The sequence below is a fragment of the Lepisma saccharinum genome, chromosome 1, assembly GCF_977018435.1.
Source record: "Lepisma saccharinum chromosome 1, izLepSacc3.1, whole genome shotgun sequence".
Taxonomy (NCBI): domain Eukaryota; kingdom Metazoa; phylum Arthropoda; class Insecta; order Zygentoma; family Lepismatidae; genus Lepisma; species Lepisma saccharinum.
In genome coordinates, this window is record NC_139229.1 from 13722937 (window position 1) to 13742863 (window position 19927).

Consider the following 19927-nt stretch of genomic DNA (forward strand, 5'->3'; position numbering starts at 1 on the left):
GTCCCGATTAGCCTTACTGTGCACAAAGTGGACTTAAAACAGCAACTCAAACCAAGCAACTCAAGAAAATATATCTTAATACAGTAAAGCCTAGTTAATCCGGACTTCGATAATCTGGACAGGCCAAAAAAAAATGCAAGGTTTTACATGTGGCTAGAAGTCAACAATCGCCGGGCACATCATCATTTATAGAAATGTTATGGATAAACAGAGAAATTATTACTGAGTACAGGAAATACTAAGAAGTTTCACAATTACAGGTTTATCTTCATGGTGATACTTCCTTCGACATTAGGCATAAGAAGTCCAACCTAACTTGGACAAATCTTGAGAAATACAAAACTAATTGTGAATATGAACACTTTAGTATTTGGTAAGAACCAAACTGAGAAATCACTAGCAAAGAAGAAATATAACATTTGATGTACAAATAGATCAGCTTCCTTAATAACAACCATACTTGTATCCACATACAATATGATTACGCTCAGCATTTACTGTAGCCACAAAAAGTAGGCATTTAAAATCCATTTCAGGTTATTTCTGAAAGAAAGACATGAGTTTTGCCCATTTTCAATCATAAGTGCCTATAACAGCTCTTAAATATATATCTTGATTAGATTCAGATTTTTTCGCACTTTTGCCCATGTCCCACAATTTTATCACTTCTTGTATAGCATGGTTCATAAATTGCACATCTATTGCTAATAGCATACCAAGGTACACTATAGTTGAGGAAAATGCATTTGATGAAAGAAAATTAATTTGATACACACCACATCTGTGTAGATATTCACTGAAGGGAAGAGAAAAGTATTAATCTCTCCTTTCATGTGTGAATTCATGATTAGGAGCGGAAAATTTCAGAGGATACTGAAGAAAATTAAACGGTGGAAACACGCAAACTATACTTCCATTGACATCACATCTCTCCCCATCATCACATTATTGTTATGTTGAATGAAAATAAACTCCAAGTGTTTTTTTTTAATTTTTTTTATTGGATGACATGAGGTCAATGCATCGAGTCCCATCACCACGGTTTTCTGGATTTCGAGACCACAGCCTCATACTTCTTCTTTCCTAGTAGCCCTCAAATTGTCCTCACGATTCTGGGTCAATAGCAAAATTATAGGGGCTCCCATCAGGAATCGAACCCAGAACCTCTCCTATGAAACGTAAGTGAACTGACCATTTGGTTACATTCACTTCACAAAATATCATTCCACTTTCAAAACAATGTATTGGAAACATATGGTAATTTGAACTTTTATCTTCACTCTTGCAAGAATTCCCTTGTGAAATCAGCAGAGATATGAAGTTTGGAAAAGTTTGTTTCGAAGTTTATCTTCAACAGAGAGGCTAACCTCGTGTCTGAAGGATCCAAACCATACAAATTTATCAGCACCGTCTACATAAATGTGTAGAAGATCTAATATTTTCAGAGACTGCCCAGAATATAGGCCAGAGACTATGAAAATTAAAAATTATGGTATTCTATCCTGGACAACTGACTGACTTGATTTATATCGGGTGATCCGTTTGGGTATGGATAAAATAAAATGAATGTGAAATTTTTTGGACAAATGTAATTACCTGAAATATTGTATACAAAAGACTGAAAGGTGGGAGATTCTACTTTTATACACTATTAACAGTTTGGTAGTTTTCAGTTCTCTACATGGCCTCCATTGCGAACTCACTCATAACAGTGATTCAATTCATTCCACGTCTGGTGCAACATCTCTGGGGTGATTCTGTCGAAAGCCTTTGTGATTTTGAGTTTCAAATCATCAATGTCTGTGGGTTTCTGTGAATTGCCAACATACTTCAGCTAAACTCCCATGTTTCATGAACGAAAACACCAATACGAAAATTTTCCTACTACCACATTTACGTTTCCATTAATGTTTTATTTTATCCATCCCCACATGGACCACCCGGTATATCAAAATGTTCCTATCCATAATACATTTCAAGACCTCTCCCAGACATCCGAAACTGTAGATGAAACCCCACATTTAAGTTCTTGCTTACATGCATACCTATGATACCTCCCTCAACAACTATTATTTTCTAACTGTTGGAAAGCACTTCAAAGGTTCTAATAGGCTTTGAAGAACTGACACCATGGCTACTTTTTGTGTTTTATCATTCCCTACAAGCCACAAGGCTGCATTAGGATACAAATTATGTGAAATTTGCTTGGTATAGGAGTAATTCATAATTATTTGCTTTCATTTCACATATTATCATTTTTACTTATATTTTCTAAAGACCTTCCAAAATGTGGGGTTCTCGTGGCAGGGATGATAATCTCAACTAAGAGTAATACTGGTAAGCCTGCACAAAAAAATTGCACTGAAACAACAACAAATTCCAGTAGAATTTAGACAGCAAAATCACTCAGCAGCTATTGTTGTGGACTGGCAACAGTGCTAACATTAGGTGGGAATGAGTAGTCTGTGTCGTGAGAATGGCAGTCTACAGTTGTAGACGCTAAAGAATAATGTACATCCTTGGGTATTACCAGTAACAGTAATAAATAGTTATTGTTATTCATCTATGCATCGCTGTTTCTGTTAAGGATGCTGAGAGTAGTAACTACAGCTTTACTAAATCACAAATCTTACTACAAGCAAGCTGAACAAATCTACACACTACATACAATTGCTCAAAGAACAGCAGAAAAAAATCATAAATGCATTAATTGAAAATTATTATTTTCTAAAAATTCTTTAAAAATTCTCAGATAATTACCCTTGCCATCTGCTCAGTCTCACGGAACCTGCTGTCTCCTTGCACTTGTAAGCCAATGACTGCCTAATGCTTGATCGATCAGCCTCAGGAAAACACTTATTTACATAACCTAAAGAAAAAAAGACAGAAACAAACTGATCAAGATGTTTTCCATTATGAAAGTGCGATTAGAACACTGTTCTCAATATTTTTATTTTACCTAGGTATATTAGATAATACATATTTATCAATACAGATGCCCTAATATCAAGACTGCTATTCTCGAAAATGCTATGCTGGCTTGGTGGCTGAGCACATAAGTAATCGACTATTGATCTCGTCACCTAAGTTTTTGGGTTTGAATCCCAGTCTGGGTGTGAATGTTCTTTGTGAGTGTCCCTTCCAGTGGCGATTTCTCTGGGTGTGTAAGTCGTGTGACAACGCCCAAAGGAAAATGAAATAAAGAAGAAAGTATCTGTTCTTTTATAAATTACGATTTTGAGCCTTTTCCTTCAATCGTCAGTTTCGAGCACCCGGTAGTTTTCGAACACTGCACAGCGCTCAGTGGTTATCAGACAGGCAGATCGGTCTGGGACGGGGAGGACGTTGGCGAGGAAATCTAACGTCTTACCACTGCCAAAACATAGAATGACCGTGCATGCGCAACCTGCCACCCACCACCATGGTTAGCTTCTCAAGGCGTTGTACTTGTTCCCAACGATTTGGCTTTCATACAACCCGCGTTCCATGTTGTTTTGCTCGTGATTGTTGTGCATTATTTTTTAAACGTGTGGTGTGAAGTGATGTGATTATTTTAAGATGGAGAATAGTGAAAGTATTCTGCAAAAGTATTTAAATAATTCCTTTTCTTTGTTTTCATATTCACAGAAGAAACAAGTGGTTGACAATGGTCGACCATGTCCGAATCTCACGATGTCAACATATAAAGGAAAAAGTGGTGCTGGAAAAGGTTTTGAGAGACATTTCCGAAAAGAACTCTATGAAATTTCAGACTGGCTTTGCGGGTGTAATGTGGTGAAAAAATTTTACTGTTGGACATGTTTATTTGTCTCGGCTAAAGAAAGTGTTTGGAATTATCAAGGGTATGCGGATTTGAATCATCTCAATACTGCAGTAAAAAATACAGTGAGTCTGAATTGCATCTTTCTAGGTTTTTTAAATTTAGTAGTTTTGTTGCCACCCCTACTAGAATTGACGTTCTTTTGGATACTCAACGAAAAGCTGAAATAGAGCTACACAATAAAAAAGTGAAAAAGAACAGGGAAATATTCAAGAGGATTATTTGTTATTTAGCAAAGCAAGAACTGCCATTCCGAGGCCATGAGGAAAATGCAGCATCTCTAAATAAGGGCAATTACATGGAATTCCTTATTGCAAGTGCCAAGTTTGATCCCTCATTAAAAGAACATTTACTAAAGTCTACAGTTTTTCGTGGTACTTCTGCAGGCATTCAAAATGATTTAATAAATTTAGTTTCGGATGTTCTGAGAGATGAAATCTACAATGAAATTCATGTCTCTCTAAAGAAAGAAGAATAAAGCTGGAATTCACGTAACTGTAAGTAATGAGCAGTTGATTTTTCAAAATTTAATTTTTGGAAGGATAAATGAAGGGGAAGGGGAAAAACCGGGAATGTGCATGTGCATTTTAGCGATTTTGCAATGTTTTTTGTTGGGGGTGATGGGAGTTCCAGCAACCCCTCTGGTTCCAAACTTTTAGTCAAAGTGGGTTGTTAAATATATAATACATACAACATCCCAAGTTACTAGAATTTCTCCCCCACTGGAATTAGAAATGTCCACATATGTTAAGATCATTGAAACTCGTGCTTTAAAAATTACTTGTATGGCAATTGCATTGTATTAAATTAATTGTATTGAGCATTAATTTTCTCGTTCAAACTGTTCTTTGGCAGTCCTTGCTTCTCTTTACCCTTCAAATATAATATTTTAAATGAAGTATTTACTTAATAATTTATGTAATTTAATGTTTTTCTAAATATTTCTTAATTTACACCAAAAATGTTCGGAGAAAATTTGTAATATTTGTTCACAGACATAAGAGGGGGAGGGGTTAACAATCCTTCTTTGCCAACGCCTTAAGTTCAGGGTCAGGAGATGCCACTTCACTGGTCCCTTTATAAATTTCATCTAAAATTCACTCATCCTCATTGTTGCAATTGGCCAAAAGTGACAGAAAAGCATATCAATCCATAAGATTATACGGTTCGTTACGAAAGTGATGCTAAATAACAAAAATATAAATAGAAAACCACTGTGCATGAAATTAAAACATACCATTATTATTTTTAAACTATCTGTTTACTGAAAGCAGCAATTTTTGAGCACAAAAGAAAATTATTTATAAAAGGTTCTTTGACTTAATTTGAAATCAAGTAAGTAACAAAGCCTATAATAGTGGAAAATGCATTGTGATAACCTTGTATATGACATTCAAGTCAACTCCTAGCATTGCATTTTGCTAGTTTTCTACCTAATTCTTCTAAATCAAATATCTTCACATTTGTCCTCAGCATATTAGATTACACCCATACAACAAAAACTATTGTTTGCCAAACACTTGCAAGAAATTGGAACAAAACTATTAGAAAACCTGACACAATAACTAAATTCGTAACCTGATGTAGACATTGCAAAGATTGGGATGAGTGTGATGAAAGGACACTTACAAACATCCATGCACAGGCCGAGATTCGAACCCGGAAGCCCCTGGTGTCGTAATGCGATGTGCTAACCACTCCACAATGGGGGCCGATTCCTTTTTGTGTGATTTCATTCAAAACCATTGGTAAAAATCTCCAGTCATAAAGATTCAAAGTTGATTCCCTATCTAAGCATGAAGATGCAATTGCAAAAGGAAGTGTATTTGTTAGAATAATTCTGAATAATTCTTATCCATATTTTACATGTAATTGAAAATTCATTAAGTACTTAATGGTACACTATCTTAATTCCTACTTTCTACATTCTACCAAACTGTAACACTGTAATTATCAAAATACACACGAAATGACATTTTATGTGAATGATTCATATAAAATTGCTTGAAAATTGCAACAATTAAAGGTTGTTCAAAATATTGATTAATGTTATTGTGTAATTATTCCACTCCAAATAAATGCATCAATTACCCACAGTTTTAGTTAAAAGTATTCAAGCATTTCATCTGAATATTAAAATATATGTTGTGTAATCACAAAATGCAGTTTTTCACATAATAGTGGTGCATAATGAACGAAAACTTCAAATTTTGCAAAATTTCCATAATAATTACACTCTGCCAAAGAGTGCATAGCACTTTTGCTGATCCCACGAAAAGCCAAAATACTGGAAAAGTATAAGCCAATACAAACAGGCACATTCCGATACCAATGTATCAGCATCGGTATCAACTCAGCCATATGAAAAAACACAAAAAATTCTCATAACATCTTGTTCAAACTAGTTTCCATAATTTTTGTTGTATGTACCAGGATGTCCAAAAACTTAATTCCCTGACTTTTCCAGACCAAATCATTAGGGTAATTAGTGTATATGTCTGGCAGAAGACCACCATATTTCAGCTAAATGCACACTTAGAATCTCACTAAACCAAGTACTGGAATATTTACTACACATGTAAAGGTTGTACCAAGTAGGGAATGGGGTGGAAAGCAAGTATCAGGGGGGAGAGTGTTTATGTGATACTTGCCATGTATTGACTAATGATTAACAAATAATATTTTTTTATAAACAATCGTAAGTTACTACATAAATAATACATAATTATAGTACAATTTAATACCACACATAATGTTGCCAATCACTATTTACCAAACACACTAAAAAAAAGCAACAAGAAAGTGGTAAATTCCCATAGTCACCTACTGTAGTAGATTTCTACATGAAAATAGTTGAAATATTTCTGTAACTACTGGTAATAGTCAGTATCGATCCTGGGTTCAGTCTCAGGAATTTTCGACCTGTGTATAGGTCCAGTGGCAACCCACCATCCTGAGGAAATTGGGGAGCTTCGAATGAGTAAGTGTAAACCGGTCGCGGATACGTTGGGCTGACACCCCCCTCCCCCCGACTATTCCAATCCTGGTTTAGATCTCCACGCTTAGAGGTGACGAAGGAAAGCGTGGGAGGGAGACCGGCAGTCGGTAGGTAAGCCAAGGCCCTTCATGGGCTGTAAAGCACAGGATTATTTTATCAAATTGAAGTATAGTTTGTAAACAAGTTTTAAATTTCTTGTTTGCTCTTTCTTTCTTGAAAAACCTAGTTTTAGTGCACTAGTACAAAAAAGTTGACTTTCTGCAGAAACAGAAAATTTCCCTGACATTTCCATGATTTCCAGGATCTCCAGACTAGTAGGTGCCCTAATGTTAGTACTGCTTGTATTGTAGAATTATTTCTCTTTCAGTTTACGGTTCTTAAAAACACATAAACACAATTAAACAAACAAGAATAAATGTCTGGAGGGAAGCATGTGTTCTCCCAGAACGTTACATCGAAAATTGTGTTTCCATAAGCAATGTTTATTGTTTTTGAAAAAAATCATTCCATTTGTACACTGAACTATGATCTTAACTTGCGAAAGATATTTGCAATGTAATTTAAAACAAAAAGCCAACAATTCTTACCCATAAGTGCCATCACTTTTCTTCTATCCAGGGCAGGCTTCACATAATTTGGTGCCTTGCTTGATCTTTGGCCAGTCACTGAGCATGTTGCCAATTCAATTGGTGTAAACAACAATGATGCCAAACTTCTCGTCAACTTCTTATAATCACTTCTTTTAACTCTCCTCAGCTTCTCTCTCTCTACATAAACTCCTTCACCTAGTAGGACCTGCAAGCATAATTGAAATATATACAGTATGTAACATTAAGAAGCAAGAACTGAACAATATTTTTTATCTCATTTAGCAATTAGTGTACAATGAAAACATTCAGTAATTAAGCGCTCAAATATTCCAGTGAGAAATTAAATTTCTAAAAGCATCCAAAATATTTAAAGTTCCAAGTTCTATCCTTTTGGACTATATAATGAGTGGAAATGTTGAGTGATTGACATCTGTAGTTGGCACAAAATTTGCACTTTATAGTAAACTAGAAGAAGAGCCTTCAGAATAGTGCAAGTTGACAGGTGAATGTTTAGAACTTGATATCTGAATGTTAGTAAACAAGCTTTTGCAGTGTTCAAAAATATCAAGTGGTCAGTGCACGCACGCGTGCGCGCGCACACACAAAAACTAAATTTATTCCATTACATTTTGCAAAAGGTATACTTAATTTATAGTAGATAATCACTTGATTTAGCAGGGACTTAGATTGTACTGAAAGATGAAATTTATCATTAGCAAGCCTATCCAAAGATACGCAACCTTTTTTTTAAAAAAAACTAAAAGTATTCATGGGCCTCCGCAGTGGCATAGTGGTAAAGTCATTCCTTTGTAATTAATTTGTAATTAATTTGTAATTAAGAGGTTCTGGGTTCAATACCTGTTGGAGGCACATAGTTTAGTTGATGTTTTTAAGTCCACTTTATGCACAGAAATGTTAATTGGGACTGGACCTACAGTTTTAAAATACGATCAGAACGGCTATTGCCTCCACATAGTATAAACCCAAAGCTCCTTGATTAAAAGGCATTGACGTTACGACTATGCCATCGAGGAGGCACACCGTGGTTTGGATTCCACATTAAACTGTACGTATAGCCCTGATTAACCTATCTGTGCAACAAGTGGACTTGAAACAAGAACTCATATTGTTTCATAGAATATACAAAGTATATTTTTAATGTAAAAATAACACTGCTCGGAAGCTGATGAAAAATCATCTTTTCTCTGGGCCCTAAAAACAATGTTAAACCTGATATCAGTCTGTTTCACTTCAGTTAGAACCAGAAAACGCTGTTTTCATCTTCCATTTTTGGTCTTTTTTGGGCTGTTAGGTCATTTTTCAGTATTTCTTGCGGTTTTTTGTTGCATTCTTCTTCATTTTTGAGGTTTATTTTTCTCCTCCCCTGATATTTCGTGAATTTTAAATGCATTTACTAGCAAAACTTACATATTTACATTTCCTAACGTGGTCCTTTTAGCAAGTTCGTCATCAATGGAAAATACGGTCAATGGCAAAACACAATATTGAACTTAACTGAAATTTTTGGCAATGGATTAAAATTTTGTGTGAAGCCTATTTTGAGGTTCCCTTGCTGTACTTTAAAGTAAAATTAGTCACAGTATTGAAAACAATTATTTACGTAAAACACAACTATATTTTCAGATGCAGGCCGACTAAAGAATCGTGGAAGTCCCACTCTGAAAGGAGATGAATGATTTATACAGAAAAACCTTCCGGAATATTGTATGTAACCTTGAAGTAAAAATACAAAAAAAACTATAAAGCACTTAATTGCTTTCTTCCTTTGCTTCATTAGTTTAAACAACCAAACATGGGATTTATTGAATTATTCAACTACTCCTTTGTAATTTAAAAACAATCAAGCTTTTACTTTCAGAGCGAAAATTATTTTGAGTTATTGTTTACCATTTTTATGCCATTTTTCAATAATTTTAAATCCATTCTTTAGGTCGTCTTTTGATATCTTTTAGGTCATCAACTTCCAAGCCCTATGGTTATATAAAAGGTTTCTGAACACCTTAATATTCAGGAAATGAAAATTTATTATTAAATTATGTATACAAAATTTGGTCACCTTACTCTGCTATTCCTTTTCTAAATTGTAGTCTTGTATTTAAACAGTCAAGGAATATTTCAGGTCTTTATATACTTTAAGTTGCCATCAACGCAGTTCTAAGGTTCTGTGAAGTTTAATGAAATGTCAACCACATCGAATAAACTCTGAAAAATGTAGTTACTATGTGTGAATTGTGATGTGAACTGACTACTGTAAAATTATCACTTATTGATGGACTGAAAAACTCTCATCTGTGCTCAACTACGATATTATTTGTTTTTCTTTTTCCAGGATACTGTCAATTTCAAATCTGTTTCTTTTCTCAATGGTTAGGTTGCATAAACTGACTTTCATCTGATGCTTACCATGCCAGGTACATCTGATTCCAAATCTTCAAAATGATCATCATCAGCAAATTCCTCACTTTTTCTGGGAAAATGTATATCGGGACCAATTACTTCCATGTGTTTCTGCAGGAAGTGATTAAAGCCTGACAGAGTGCGGGAAGCACTGTAGAATCCTGTAATGAAATATTTTAAAAAATCAATATAATTTCGCTTCACAAAATTTTTCAATATCAATTCTCTTTTATTTTACTGTGTAAAAATTTTACTGAAACAAATACTTCATTCTACTCAAAAAACAAAATATAATAAATTGATAAAATGCACAGTCGATGTCTTACATGTAGAAAAAAGTATCTGGAAGAGAAAAGCTTGTAAATGTGGTACCAAATATGAGACAACAAGATTACAAGGCAGTGATCACGAGAAAGTTCATTAACAATTTATTAAAGAAAATCCATTCTTTATTAAACTATTGTATTACAAATATACGTACATGCTTATCTACTCAAGGGGCTTTCCCGATGACGGGTGGTAGCGTCGTCGCCTTGTAATCAAGAGAACCCAGGTTCGATACCCGTTGGAAGCACATAGTGGTTCGGATCCCACTTTAAACTGTAGGTCCAGTCCCAATTAGCCTTACTGTGCATTAAGTGGACTTAAAACACCAACTCAATCAAGTATCTGCTCAAGCATACATTTTTGGAAAATAAGTCCACATTCAGGATATTCACTCAAGTAGCAAATGGAAAAGATAATATTTCCTACATCTTGTTCGTACACTCAAAACACAATTTGTACTGCTCACAGTAACTTGAGAATAACAATCTCTAATATGGTGGAAGAGTAGAGGCATGGTAATGGCATTTTGATGTTTTTCTTTTTAATTGCACATTTCAAATTCTTTTCTCAGTATTGCCGTAAGATAAAAACTGATGTAAAAAACACTAATTTTTAAAATCTCTATTCTTTGCCTTTCCAATAAAAACGGAAAGAATTTTCTTTCTGGTAATGTTCTTTCTATTTTTTATTATTATTTTATTTTTTATCGCTTCTCTATCCCCTGGGTTGACACAACAATGAGGATAAACGAGGAACTGTGGAAAATATTATTATTATTTTATTCTTTGTCGCTTCTCTACCCTCTGGGTTGACGCAGCAATGAGGATAAACGAGGAACTGTGGGAAAGAACGAAGGGACAAGCACAGTGATGATTGCTTGACCAGAGTTCAAACCTAAGACCTCTGGATTCATAGTGCAATACACTAACCACCCCACAATGGAGGTCAGTCCTAATCATGTTCTTATGGCATTTTTCAGCCCTCTGCATAGTTGTAATAATAATGATAATATTCAGCCACTTTAGTGCATGATTAGTGTTTTGTAACTGTTTCTGTTGACAAGAAATTTAGTGAACAGAATGGTCTAATCAGTGGCCTACCATGCAATTTTCTTCAAAACTGAACAAGATATGATAACTAAGGTGGCCTTACTAGACAAAGCTTATCTTTCCCTGTGGTTTTACAACCCTCATACTGCCATGTTATATTGAATTGTCTCGCTCATCACGTTAATTAAAATTTCCTCAAAGATCTGCTCCTTGAAACAATAACATTCCCTTGTAGGGGCATTCCAGCATTACGTGTGTAACATTTTACCTACAAAATTTAAGGTTGTAGACATGATATTTGATTAAAATATTTATAGTAAGTACTTTATGGTGTCTGCTAACAAATAAAAAAAAAACCTCTAGTATGGATGAATGCATGAAAAGCATTAACAAAAGTGCGTTACATGTGTGATACTTTAAAAATGTAGCAAATATTGACGTCATTTGTCTGTGATGCAGATGCTAGTAACAATTATTGGTGAAATGTGTAAATTACATGCATTTACAAACATCTAAACCTTAATGCTATTAAAAACAATAATAATTTATATATTAATTCATTTTGTTTTACATGGAGTAGGAGGACAACTTTTTCGTGGAATGCCCCTGCATTGCATCTCTACCTCTGCCTCCCTATTGAATACTGTAGTAGTTCTGTCTTCTCCAATCCTATTGAAACCATTAAAATCCAATCTTCAGTATCAATATTTGCCAACCTCCTTACCATTTCCACTTGTTCCTATCCACTGCACTCCATTCTCGTTAACTGTTAATTAAAATTTACCTGAGATCTGTTTGCAAGACAGAAAGGTTCTCTCTCACTGATTCATACATTTCCTTAAAGTCAAATCTTGAAATTGGTTGTGACAAAGGTTAAGTTTAATAGTTCCAAAAAAGATGAGTTAACGTCCACCTGCATCGATTTTCTACTTTCAAATATTAAAATAGGCTGTATATTACTGAATTCTGAAAGTTGCCATCAAATCTTTAAATGAGTCCAACTGATTCCAAAAGTTTATTGTTCATTTGTAAACAGTGAACATCTCAATACATCTTTCTAGTTGTGTACTTCTTCTTACATCATGTACTGTATGTTACACCATACCTTCAAGTATGTCTACAGTATATATTAACTTAATATCAAAATGAAATATATTTCCATAGTTCTTTTTATATTTAATAAATTATTGAGTTTGTGTATTTTTTTGTGAGAGCTGTAGTCCTCAAGTTATTATCCGCTTCAATGGACCACAGTCAACTATCCATTTCACACAACTATTTTAGATTATCACTATCTGTGGGTGCATGAAACTGTGAAAAACACAACAGTCAAGTTGGCTGTTGAAACGATTCGAATCACCAACCTCAAGAAAACCAGTTGCCGGTTGGACATCGAGGCTTAATCAACTGATATAACAAATAACATCTTGAGTACAGAACATACAGTGAGGTACAGGTTGGAACAGGGAACAGACGCAAGAATTTTATGAAAATAGCACCACCGGCATTTGTTACTGGAATGAAATATTTCATCTTCTTGCCAAAAATTGATCTGCACAGGTACTTTGACTTTTTTAGAAGTAATCTTCTTCTCCGAATTCAATTAATTGATATTTAGTTTATATTTTTATGTGTTTTATCAAATACCAACTGGAGCAATTACCACAATTCAAATTTTCTTTCAGAACAATTCATCATCTTTCTGAACTTTCTGACAACAAAGTGATCTGTTTCTAAGCGTATCAATATCCAAGCTAATTTAGCCAATTATATATTGCACATGTTCTAAAACTGACTGTGAATTTTCTGTGGCATACAAATATCGTACCGGTAACTTAACAGTGGCCTGCACCAAAACACCAAGCTTTTAAAACGTCGTATGATAAACATAGAGACATAACATACGTTGTTTCTTACACTACGACATAAAATAAGATAAAGAACCAAAATCTAATTACAAATCATTCCTCTTTCACATAACAGAAGACCGATTATAATTTTTATCTTGTTTTACCATGAGATTACTAATAAAGATTATGAAGATCTTCTCAGTCTTTTGGTTATCTGAAATGAGAAAAAAATAAAATCAGATTTTGGCTCTTCTATTATTTATAATATTAAAACTAGGAAATAAATAAAATTATGCAGTACTCAACCAACCTACCATGCATCCAACAAGGAAACATAGGAAAGCAGTGCCAGAAATCTAATCTTGACAGATTTCAGAGAGGCAAATTGTCTGAACTGAGACAACAGATTTCACTAATGTAGGTATTCGAATAATGCGGTCCAAAAGGCAAAATGTTTCTATTTGTAAACGAGGTTTTCTGCAACTGAGCCCTGATTCAGTGAGATATTGATTAATTCGTGAAATATTCATTCACCATAATGAATCAATTGTAGGTCTGTTAATTTACGATGTGAAGTGCAAATGTAAAACTTTGAGAGCTTCTATGCTTTCCCTTCATCAGAGAGCAGTTATTTAAAGCAAGCAAAAGGATGATTACTCTGTTAACAACAAGATATAATTACAAGTGATCAGTTCCAATTGCACATCTTTAACCACGAACGAAGCAACTTTATCTGTCGCTTTGTTACTCGGTGGACATTGAAAAGATAATTCACATCCCACAATATTCCAGTCAACGTTGGCAATTTATTAACAGGAAAATAAAAAAGTTTTCTTAATTGGTGGCGTAATTCTCCAGCACTAAAGAGCAGCGCGTAATATCAAGCCAAAGTACATTTCGTAGGACAACATGGAGATACTATTTTAAAAAATAAGTCATGTATTTATAAAATTACTGTTCAAAGCAATTGTTGAAGAACTTTCATATAGCTCACAGCGAAACATTTCTCTACAAGTGATCAATACACACATTTGTAAAATGCATGTTGAATTTGCATATTAAACCATGCTATCGTATAACCCTAAATGAAAGGAAAGCATGCAGTTAAAAACATGGCTTCCTTTGGCGAACTATAATAACAAACATTATTCCATCTTGAAACCTAGTAAATTAGTATACAGCAAGAAAACCTTTACTCTTCGGTTAACAAATGTATTGCAAAAAAAAGTTTAATATTTACCTTAATAGAGGTGTTGTTCCAATAACACTTATCTTCAAGTTGGTCAGTTTTAGTTGGTTTTGGCCTTTCTAAAAGTTTATATTATTTATAAAAGCCACCTGTAAAATAAAAATAAAACAAATTTAAAGTATATTATTCATGCATATAAAAATATATGAAAAAATACTTACTCTATCGTAAGCAATAATAATATACAATTAATGGAAGAAAGAAACAATCATATTGTGTCTCTAACTGAAAATAGAATAATGTGTAGTAAAAGCCTATACACAAATACTAATCTTTCAAAATAGATGAATAAGACGACACAATGGTCGTTTGCCATACAATGTGATTAAACACAGAACAAATATTTCTAACAGACGCTGTACTTTCAAAGGTGTGTTGCAACTATAAACACATTATAATACAGAATTAGTTTTGACTGCACTACAAATTATGAAACAGCTCTCCCTGATTCATGCTCGTCTGTTACAGCTGTTTTAAATGCATACATGTCAACCAACTGAACAAAGAAAAAGAAAGTTGTTGATTCCATATTATCAACTTCATTGCAATGATATGCTTACAGCGAATTACATCAATAAAAACAATTTTATGGTATGTTTATTTCAAGCAACCTTTCTTTCTGATTAACACCACGAAGCAAAATTTACTGTTCCAAAGCTCATATCTACGTGTGGACTTCCCCATGCTTTAAACGATAAAGAAGGATTTGTTTCCTTCAACTTACCCTAAATCGTTCTTCTTTCAAACTTCTAGCATCCTAGGAATTGTCTTCATCTTCAGGTTTAAGAACAATTTACATGCAGAAGTTCACATCAGTACGTAGTAACTTCACGAAATGCACTCTGCTAAACGCTGATAATTCCACGTTTAGCGATGGAAGGTTCGTTCAAGTAGAAACGGCAATTTTCATGTAAATCTTCCTGCTTAGAAACTCATTCGCAATACACGATGTACGAAACTATTAATTAGTGACATTAGCATAGCGATGGCAAGATTTGCAAATTTCATAAATCTTACATTGCCGATTATCATGTAAATTACAAGTGGCAATTATTCTTTATGTATCGGTTTGTTCGGTAGTTTACGTTCCGATAAAAGAAAAATACCGAAAATATAAAACATCTACGTATGGTGAAGTTCTGTACTTCTACAGACTAGAATTGAGAACAATTCAATAATGATCAAATGTTCTCACGTTACGACACATAATTAATGGTATCTCATCCAACACATATCCTTAGTGTACGAGGGGCGATCAGGTTGCTCTGACCCTAACATAGAAAGAGCGGCAATAGGGTTTCAATTTTTTTTATTTTTCAACATACTCCCCTGCAGTTCCAATGCACTTCTCCCATCAGTGCTCCAACGCGTGGATACCTTACAAAAAAAATTCTTCCGACTGGTCCTCCAACCATGAGTCCACAGCCCTTATCACCTCAGAATCATCAGAAAATTTTTGCCCACGAATGTCATTCTTCAAATGTTTGAACAAATGGAAATCACTGGGGGTCAAATCTGGGGAATAGGGTGGGTGGGGCAGCAATTCGAACGATGCATCTGCCATAGCGGCCCTCGCAATGCGTGAGGTGTGGACAGGTGCATTGTCCTGGTGAAGGAGCACACCACGGGTCAACATCCCACGCCTCTTTTTCTTGATGGAATCACGTAATTTCTTGATTAGGTCACTGTAGTATGTGCCAGTGATGGTTTGGCCTCTTTGTAGATAGTCCACAAGAAGGACACCCTTGCAGTCCCAGAAAATTGAGGCCATCACCTTCTTGGCTGACGTTTTCATCTTGAACTTCTTCGTTGGTGGAGAATGTGGGTGTTTCCACTCCATGCTTTGTGATTTTGTTCCTGGGTCGAAGTGATGGACCCATGTTTCATCCATAGTTACAAATCGGGCAAGGAAATCGTCTATGTCAGCACGAAACTTGTCAAGAAGTTCTTGACTGATGAGCACTCGGGTGCGCTTCTGATCTGGGGTGAGGTTTCGAGGGACCCATCTTGCAGCAATTTTTTTCATTTGCAATTCCTGGGTAATTATGTTTTGCACAGTGCCATATGACAGGCCACACATCTCAGCAACATGACGCATAGTGACTCGACGATCCTTCAGCACGATATCGTGGACTTTGTTAATGTTTTCGGTCGTCATGACAGTTTTTGGTGCTCCACCTGCATGTTCATTCTCACACGACTCTCTCCCACAATTAAACTCACGACACCATCTCTTCACCATACTGTATGAAGGAGCACTGTCCCCTAATGTATCCACCAAGTCCTCATGAATTTTGGATACCGTCCACTTCTTCTTCACAAAATATTTAATCACAGCTCTCACCTCAGTTTTCTCCATTCTGGCACATTGACACAACTTCACTCAGTTAAACCCCTGTAAAAAGAAAACTGTACGCTACTCAGACTTGCAATTCAGATTGAAAGCATATAAAGGATCACTAAACAATAACAAAATAAAAAATCAATCGTGACGTCATTCCTTCTATGTTAGGGTCGGAGCAACCTGATCGCCCCTCGTATCAACCAGCAATAAAATGACTGAAAAAAGAGATTCAGAATTTGAAGTATTCGTTTTAAAATCTTATTGCTTCATAGGATCCCACATTGACACGTCTCAAAACCAACTGAAATCACTTACCTCCTTAAGTTCTTCGTCATTTCTGCTACCATTAATATGCATTCGTAATGTGTGTGCTGCATTACAAACATTACGATATGCTAATGCATCAAGCACCTGAAGTGTTTTCCATAACTTCCAAACATATTCACACAATGTACAGACTTCTCCTTGTCCACTGCACAATTTATATTACTGTTAATACTACAAGAGTCAAATGAAAACCTTGAAAGTTCAAGAAAAATTGTAAGGCAGACTGCATACAGCTCAAACTTACATGAGGTATCAACTGTGATTTAAAAAACGACCTCAAGGATGAAACACTAATCAAGTGAGCTTCAAAAACGTCATTTTTGTAATTTAAAGATGGTGCCTTCTATACACACTTCCACCAGTGAAGAGGACTGGTTTCTTGCCCTCTGTCAGACTAGAACTTACAGAAATTTCTTGGTAAATGAAAATTCAATATCTCTGTGCATGCTTACTACGTACACCAGCAAGTTTACTAATGAAGGTGAAAGTTCGACAATGGCCTCAGTTCGCAGGCAGATGGGTGGAAAGGCCTTCGCAGCGGCTCATAGGTGACTGCACGTGGACCTAAAATACTTCTTCTTCTTAATGTAAACAGGCACTAACTAAAAGTTGAAAATATATGTAGATCGGCAATAGTCTGTGCTAAAATGCAACAAACTTGTAAAACCCTAAATACAGAAATCTTCTAGATACGAAACAAAAACAAATTAAGGTTTTGATTTGACTCTCCCTTGTAAGTACAAACAATTAAGGAATTATTATATATAGGATCATTTATGCTCTGGCTAAAACCAATTTCACTTCAGTTCCCACAGGTAAAAAGTTTAATGACAACAAACGCATGTTTGGCTTTGACATTTCCCTTGGGCTGTGGTGGAGGAAAGATTTATGATATAAAGCCACAAAAAGTTAAAAAGAAAGAATTAAAGTAGCAGGAAAAGGGAAAAGTTGTGGCAACAACTTTTTTAAGGTTTTCATATAATTTCCCTTTCTCCTTTCGAGAAAACCTCCTATTGATAACGATAAAACTTCCATGAGTTTTGCATCAAGCTAATCTTCACATTTTCTGTAAGGGAACACGTTAACAAGGAAAATCAGAACACTATGTACATAAATTTAGTCTGCTTCTAATTTCTATTAAATGCTACCGTTATTATTTCAACAAAAAGTTTGTTATTTTTTAATAGGGAGTGGCAAGTGGGCAGAAAAGCATCTTTTCACTCCTAAGAATGTGTAAATGTTCTTGCCTTTTCTTCTCTCTCCTGTCCTCCAACCTCCACTGTCGCTCAGTGTTTAGAGTACATTGTTTTCTACCTGCCTTCTGGTCAAAATTCGCGGTGTGCACATTTCACCCATGATTTCCAGAATTCAATAGATTTCCGATCGCTACTTTTACGTCAGGTACAGGTTTTAGATGAGATAAATATGGCAGGCAGAAATAAGCTGGGGTTTCGACAGAAAGGTGAAAGTTGTTTCAACAGGTGTGGCATTCATTTCCATTTTCTAATTACCTCATATTTACTTGAATGCTGATATATTATGTAATATCTGCATACATATATCTACATCCCGAGTGAAACACGAACTCATGTGGTAGTAAGTAACTATTCCTCTTTATAGAACTTAAAATGATAAACAGAAAAAAGAAAATTTGGTTAATTGAATTGGTTTATTTTACTTCGCTATTCTGCAACTTTTGGCTAAACGCGAAGATAAGGATGAGTGATGATAATGATGAAATTGATGAAGGGACACTCACAAAGAACACCCATGTCGAGATTCGAACTCGGGACCCGTGTGCTAACCACTTCGCTACGGAGGTCGGCTACATGAAATCGACAAATGCCGGGAATCGAGCTCGGAACCGATCGTTGTCAAGCATGGGGATATGCTCTATATTTTTGCAAAATTTCGATGCTGGAATTGGCGAGTGAGAACTATATCAGTCTCTCTCGCACACACACAAGGGTTTGCCCCCTACTCCCCGCCACAAAGCACAGCCTTCCCTTTGGTCCTCCCCACTGAGAAGTTCTAGCGAAAGTTCTGGAATTACGAAATAAACTCTTAAACTTGCGGGAACGCTTTGGGGGAGGTTGGGCCTGCAGTTTTTAATGACTTCAAAGATGCAGGGGGCTTGTGCAAAAGTTTCAGCGGTTTGAAACGCACCTGACGACCACACGAACATAAAATTGAGAAAACTAGAGGCAAAGTCCTCGGCTGTATTTCTGTGAAATACCTTTATGCAGAAGAAAAAAATGTTAAAGTTAGGGAACGTGACGAACCATAAAAAAAAGGTTCTCGTACATTATCACACCAATTTATTAATTTGAAAAATTATATATGTAGAAATTTTCTTTAAGAAACAGTTACGAAGCGATGTCTATGAAGATATTAAGAAAAATACAGCAACATCCAGGGTTGTTCAAGGTCCAGGAACACCTAATGAGTTCTATTGGGTTCCGCAACAGGACCGGAACCTTTTCTCTCGCACAATTTAAATTCGGTCCAAATTGTGTAGTTTCATTTCAATATGGAACTTGGACCGGATTTAATTTGATCCAGAAAAAAGGTTCCTGGTCCGAACTGAAATACTTCACGGGTAAAAAGATTCCTTACGGCTCAGTACCCATTTACGCTTGCTGATATTCTCTCCTGGACCGGAATTGCATTTATTTAAAATTCCTGGACCTTTAGAACCCTGGCAACATCTAATGGTACTCCTGGTTTTATATTTAACGCACCGCTTTTCCATTTTCTTTACAGTAAACGTGGCGTTGAGAATAAGTGATGATCATATACAATGAAGATGGAACAACGCCATGGAACACTATGACCTGACGGGGATTCGAACTTCACCCTTCAGACAGTGAGCCAATAAATCAATGTCCTTAGTCACCGAGGCTATTTCTTAGTATTGAGTTAATGCTAGTCTTTTTACCAGAATTCCAGCGGCAA

At 35.5% G+C, this 19927-nt stretch overlaps 1 protein-coding gene across 4 annotated transcripts in view; it reads right to left on the reverse strand.

Annotated features, from left to right (window-relative positions):
• Positions 1-19927, reverse strand: part of LOC145992892 (uncharacterized) — a 184872-nt gene that overhangs the window by 48243 nt on the left and 116702 nt on the right. For 2 of the 4 annotated variants that reach the window (XM_083129282.1, XM_083129275.1), the window contains exons 7-9: positions 9833-9987; positions 7406-7613; positions 2761-2869 (exon numbers count right to left, since the gene is read on the reverse strand). The exons of the other annotated variants lie outside the window; for them this stretch is intronic. In XM_083129282.1, the coding sequence (XP_082985408.1) occupies positions 2761-2869; positions 7406-7613; positions 9833-9987 (472 nt within the window). The remainder of the gene's footprint in view (positions 1-2760; positions 2870-7405; positions 7614-9832; positions 9988-19927) is intronic. 4 annotated transcript variants of the gene reach the window in all.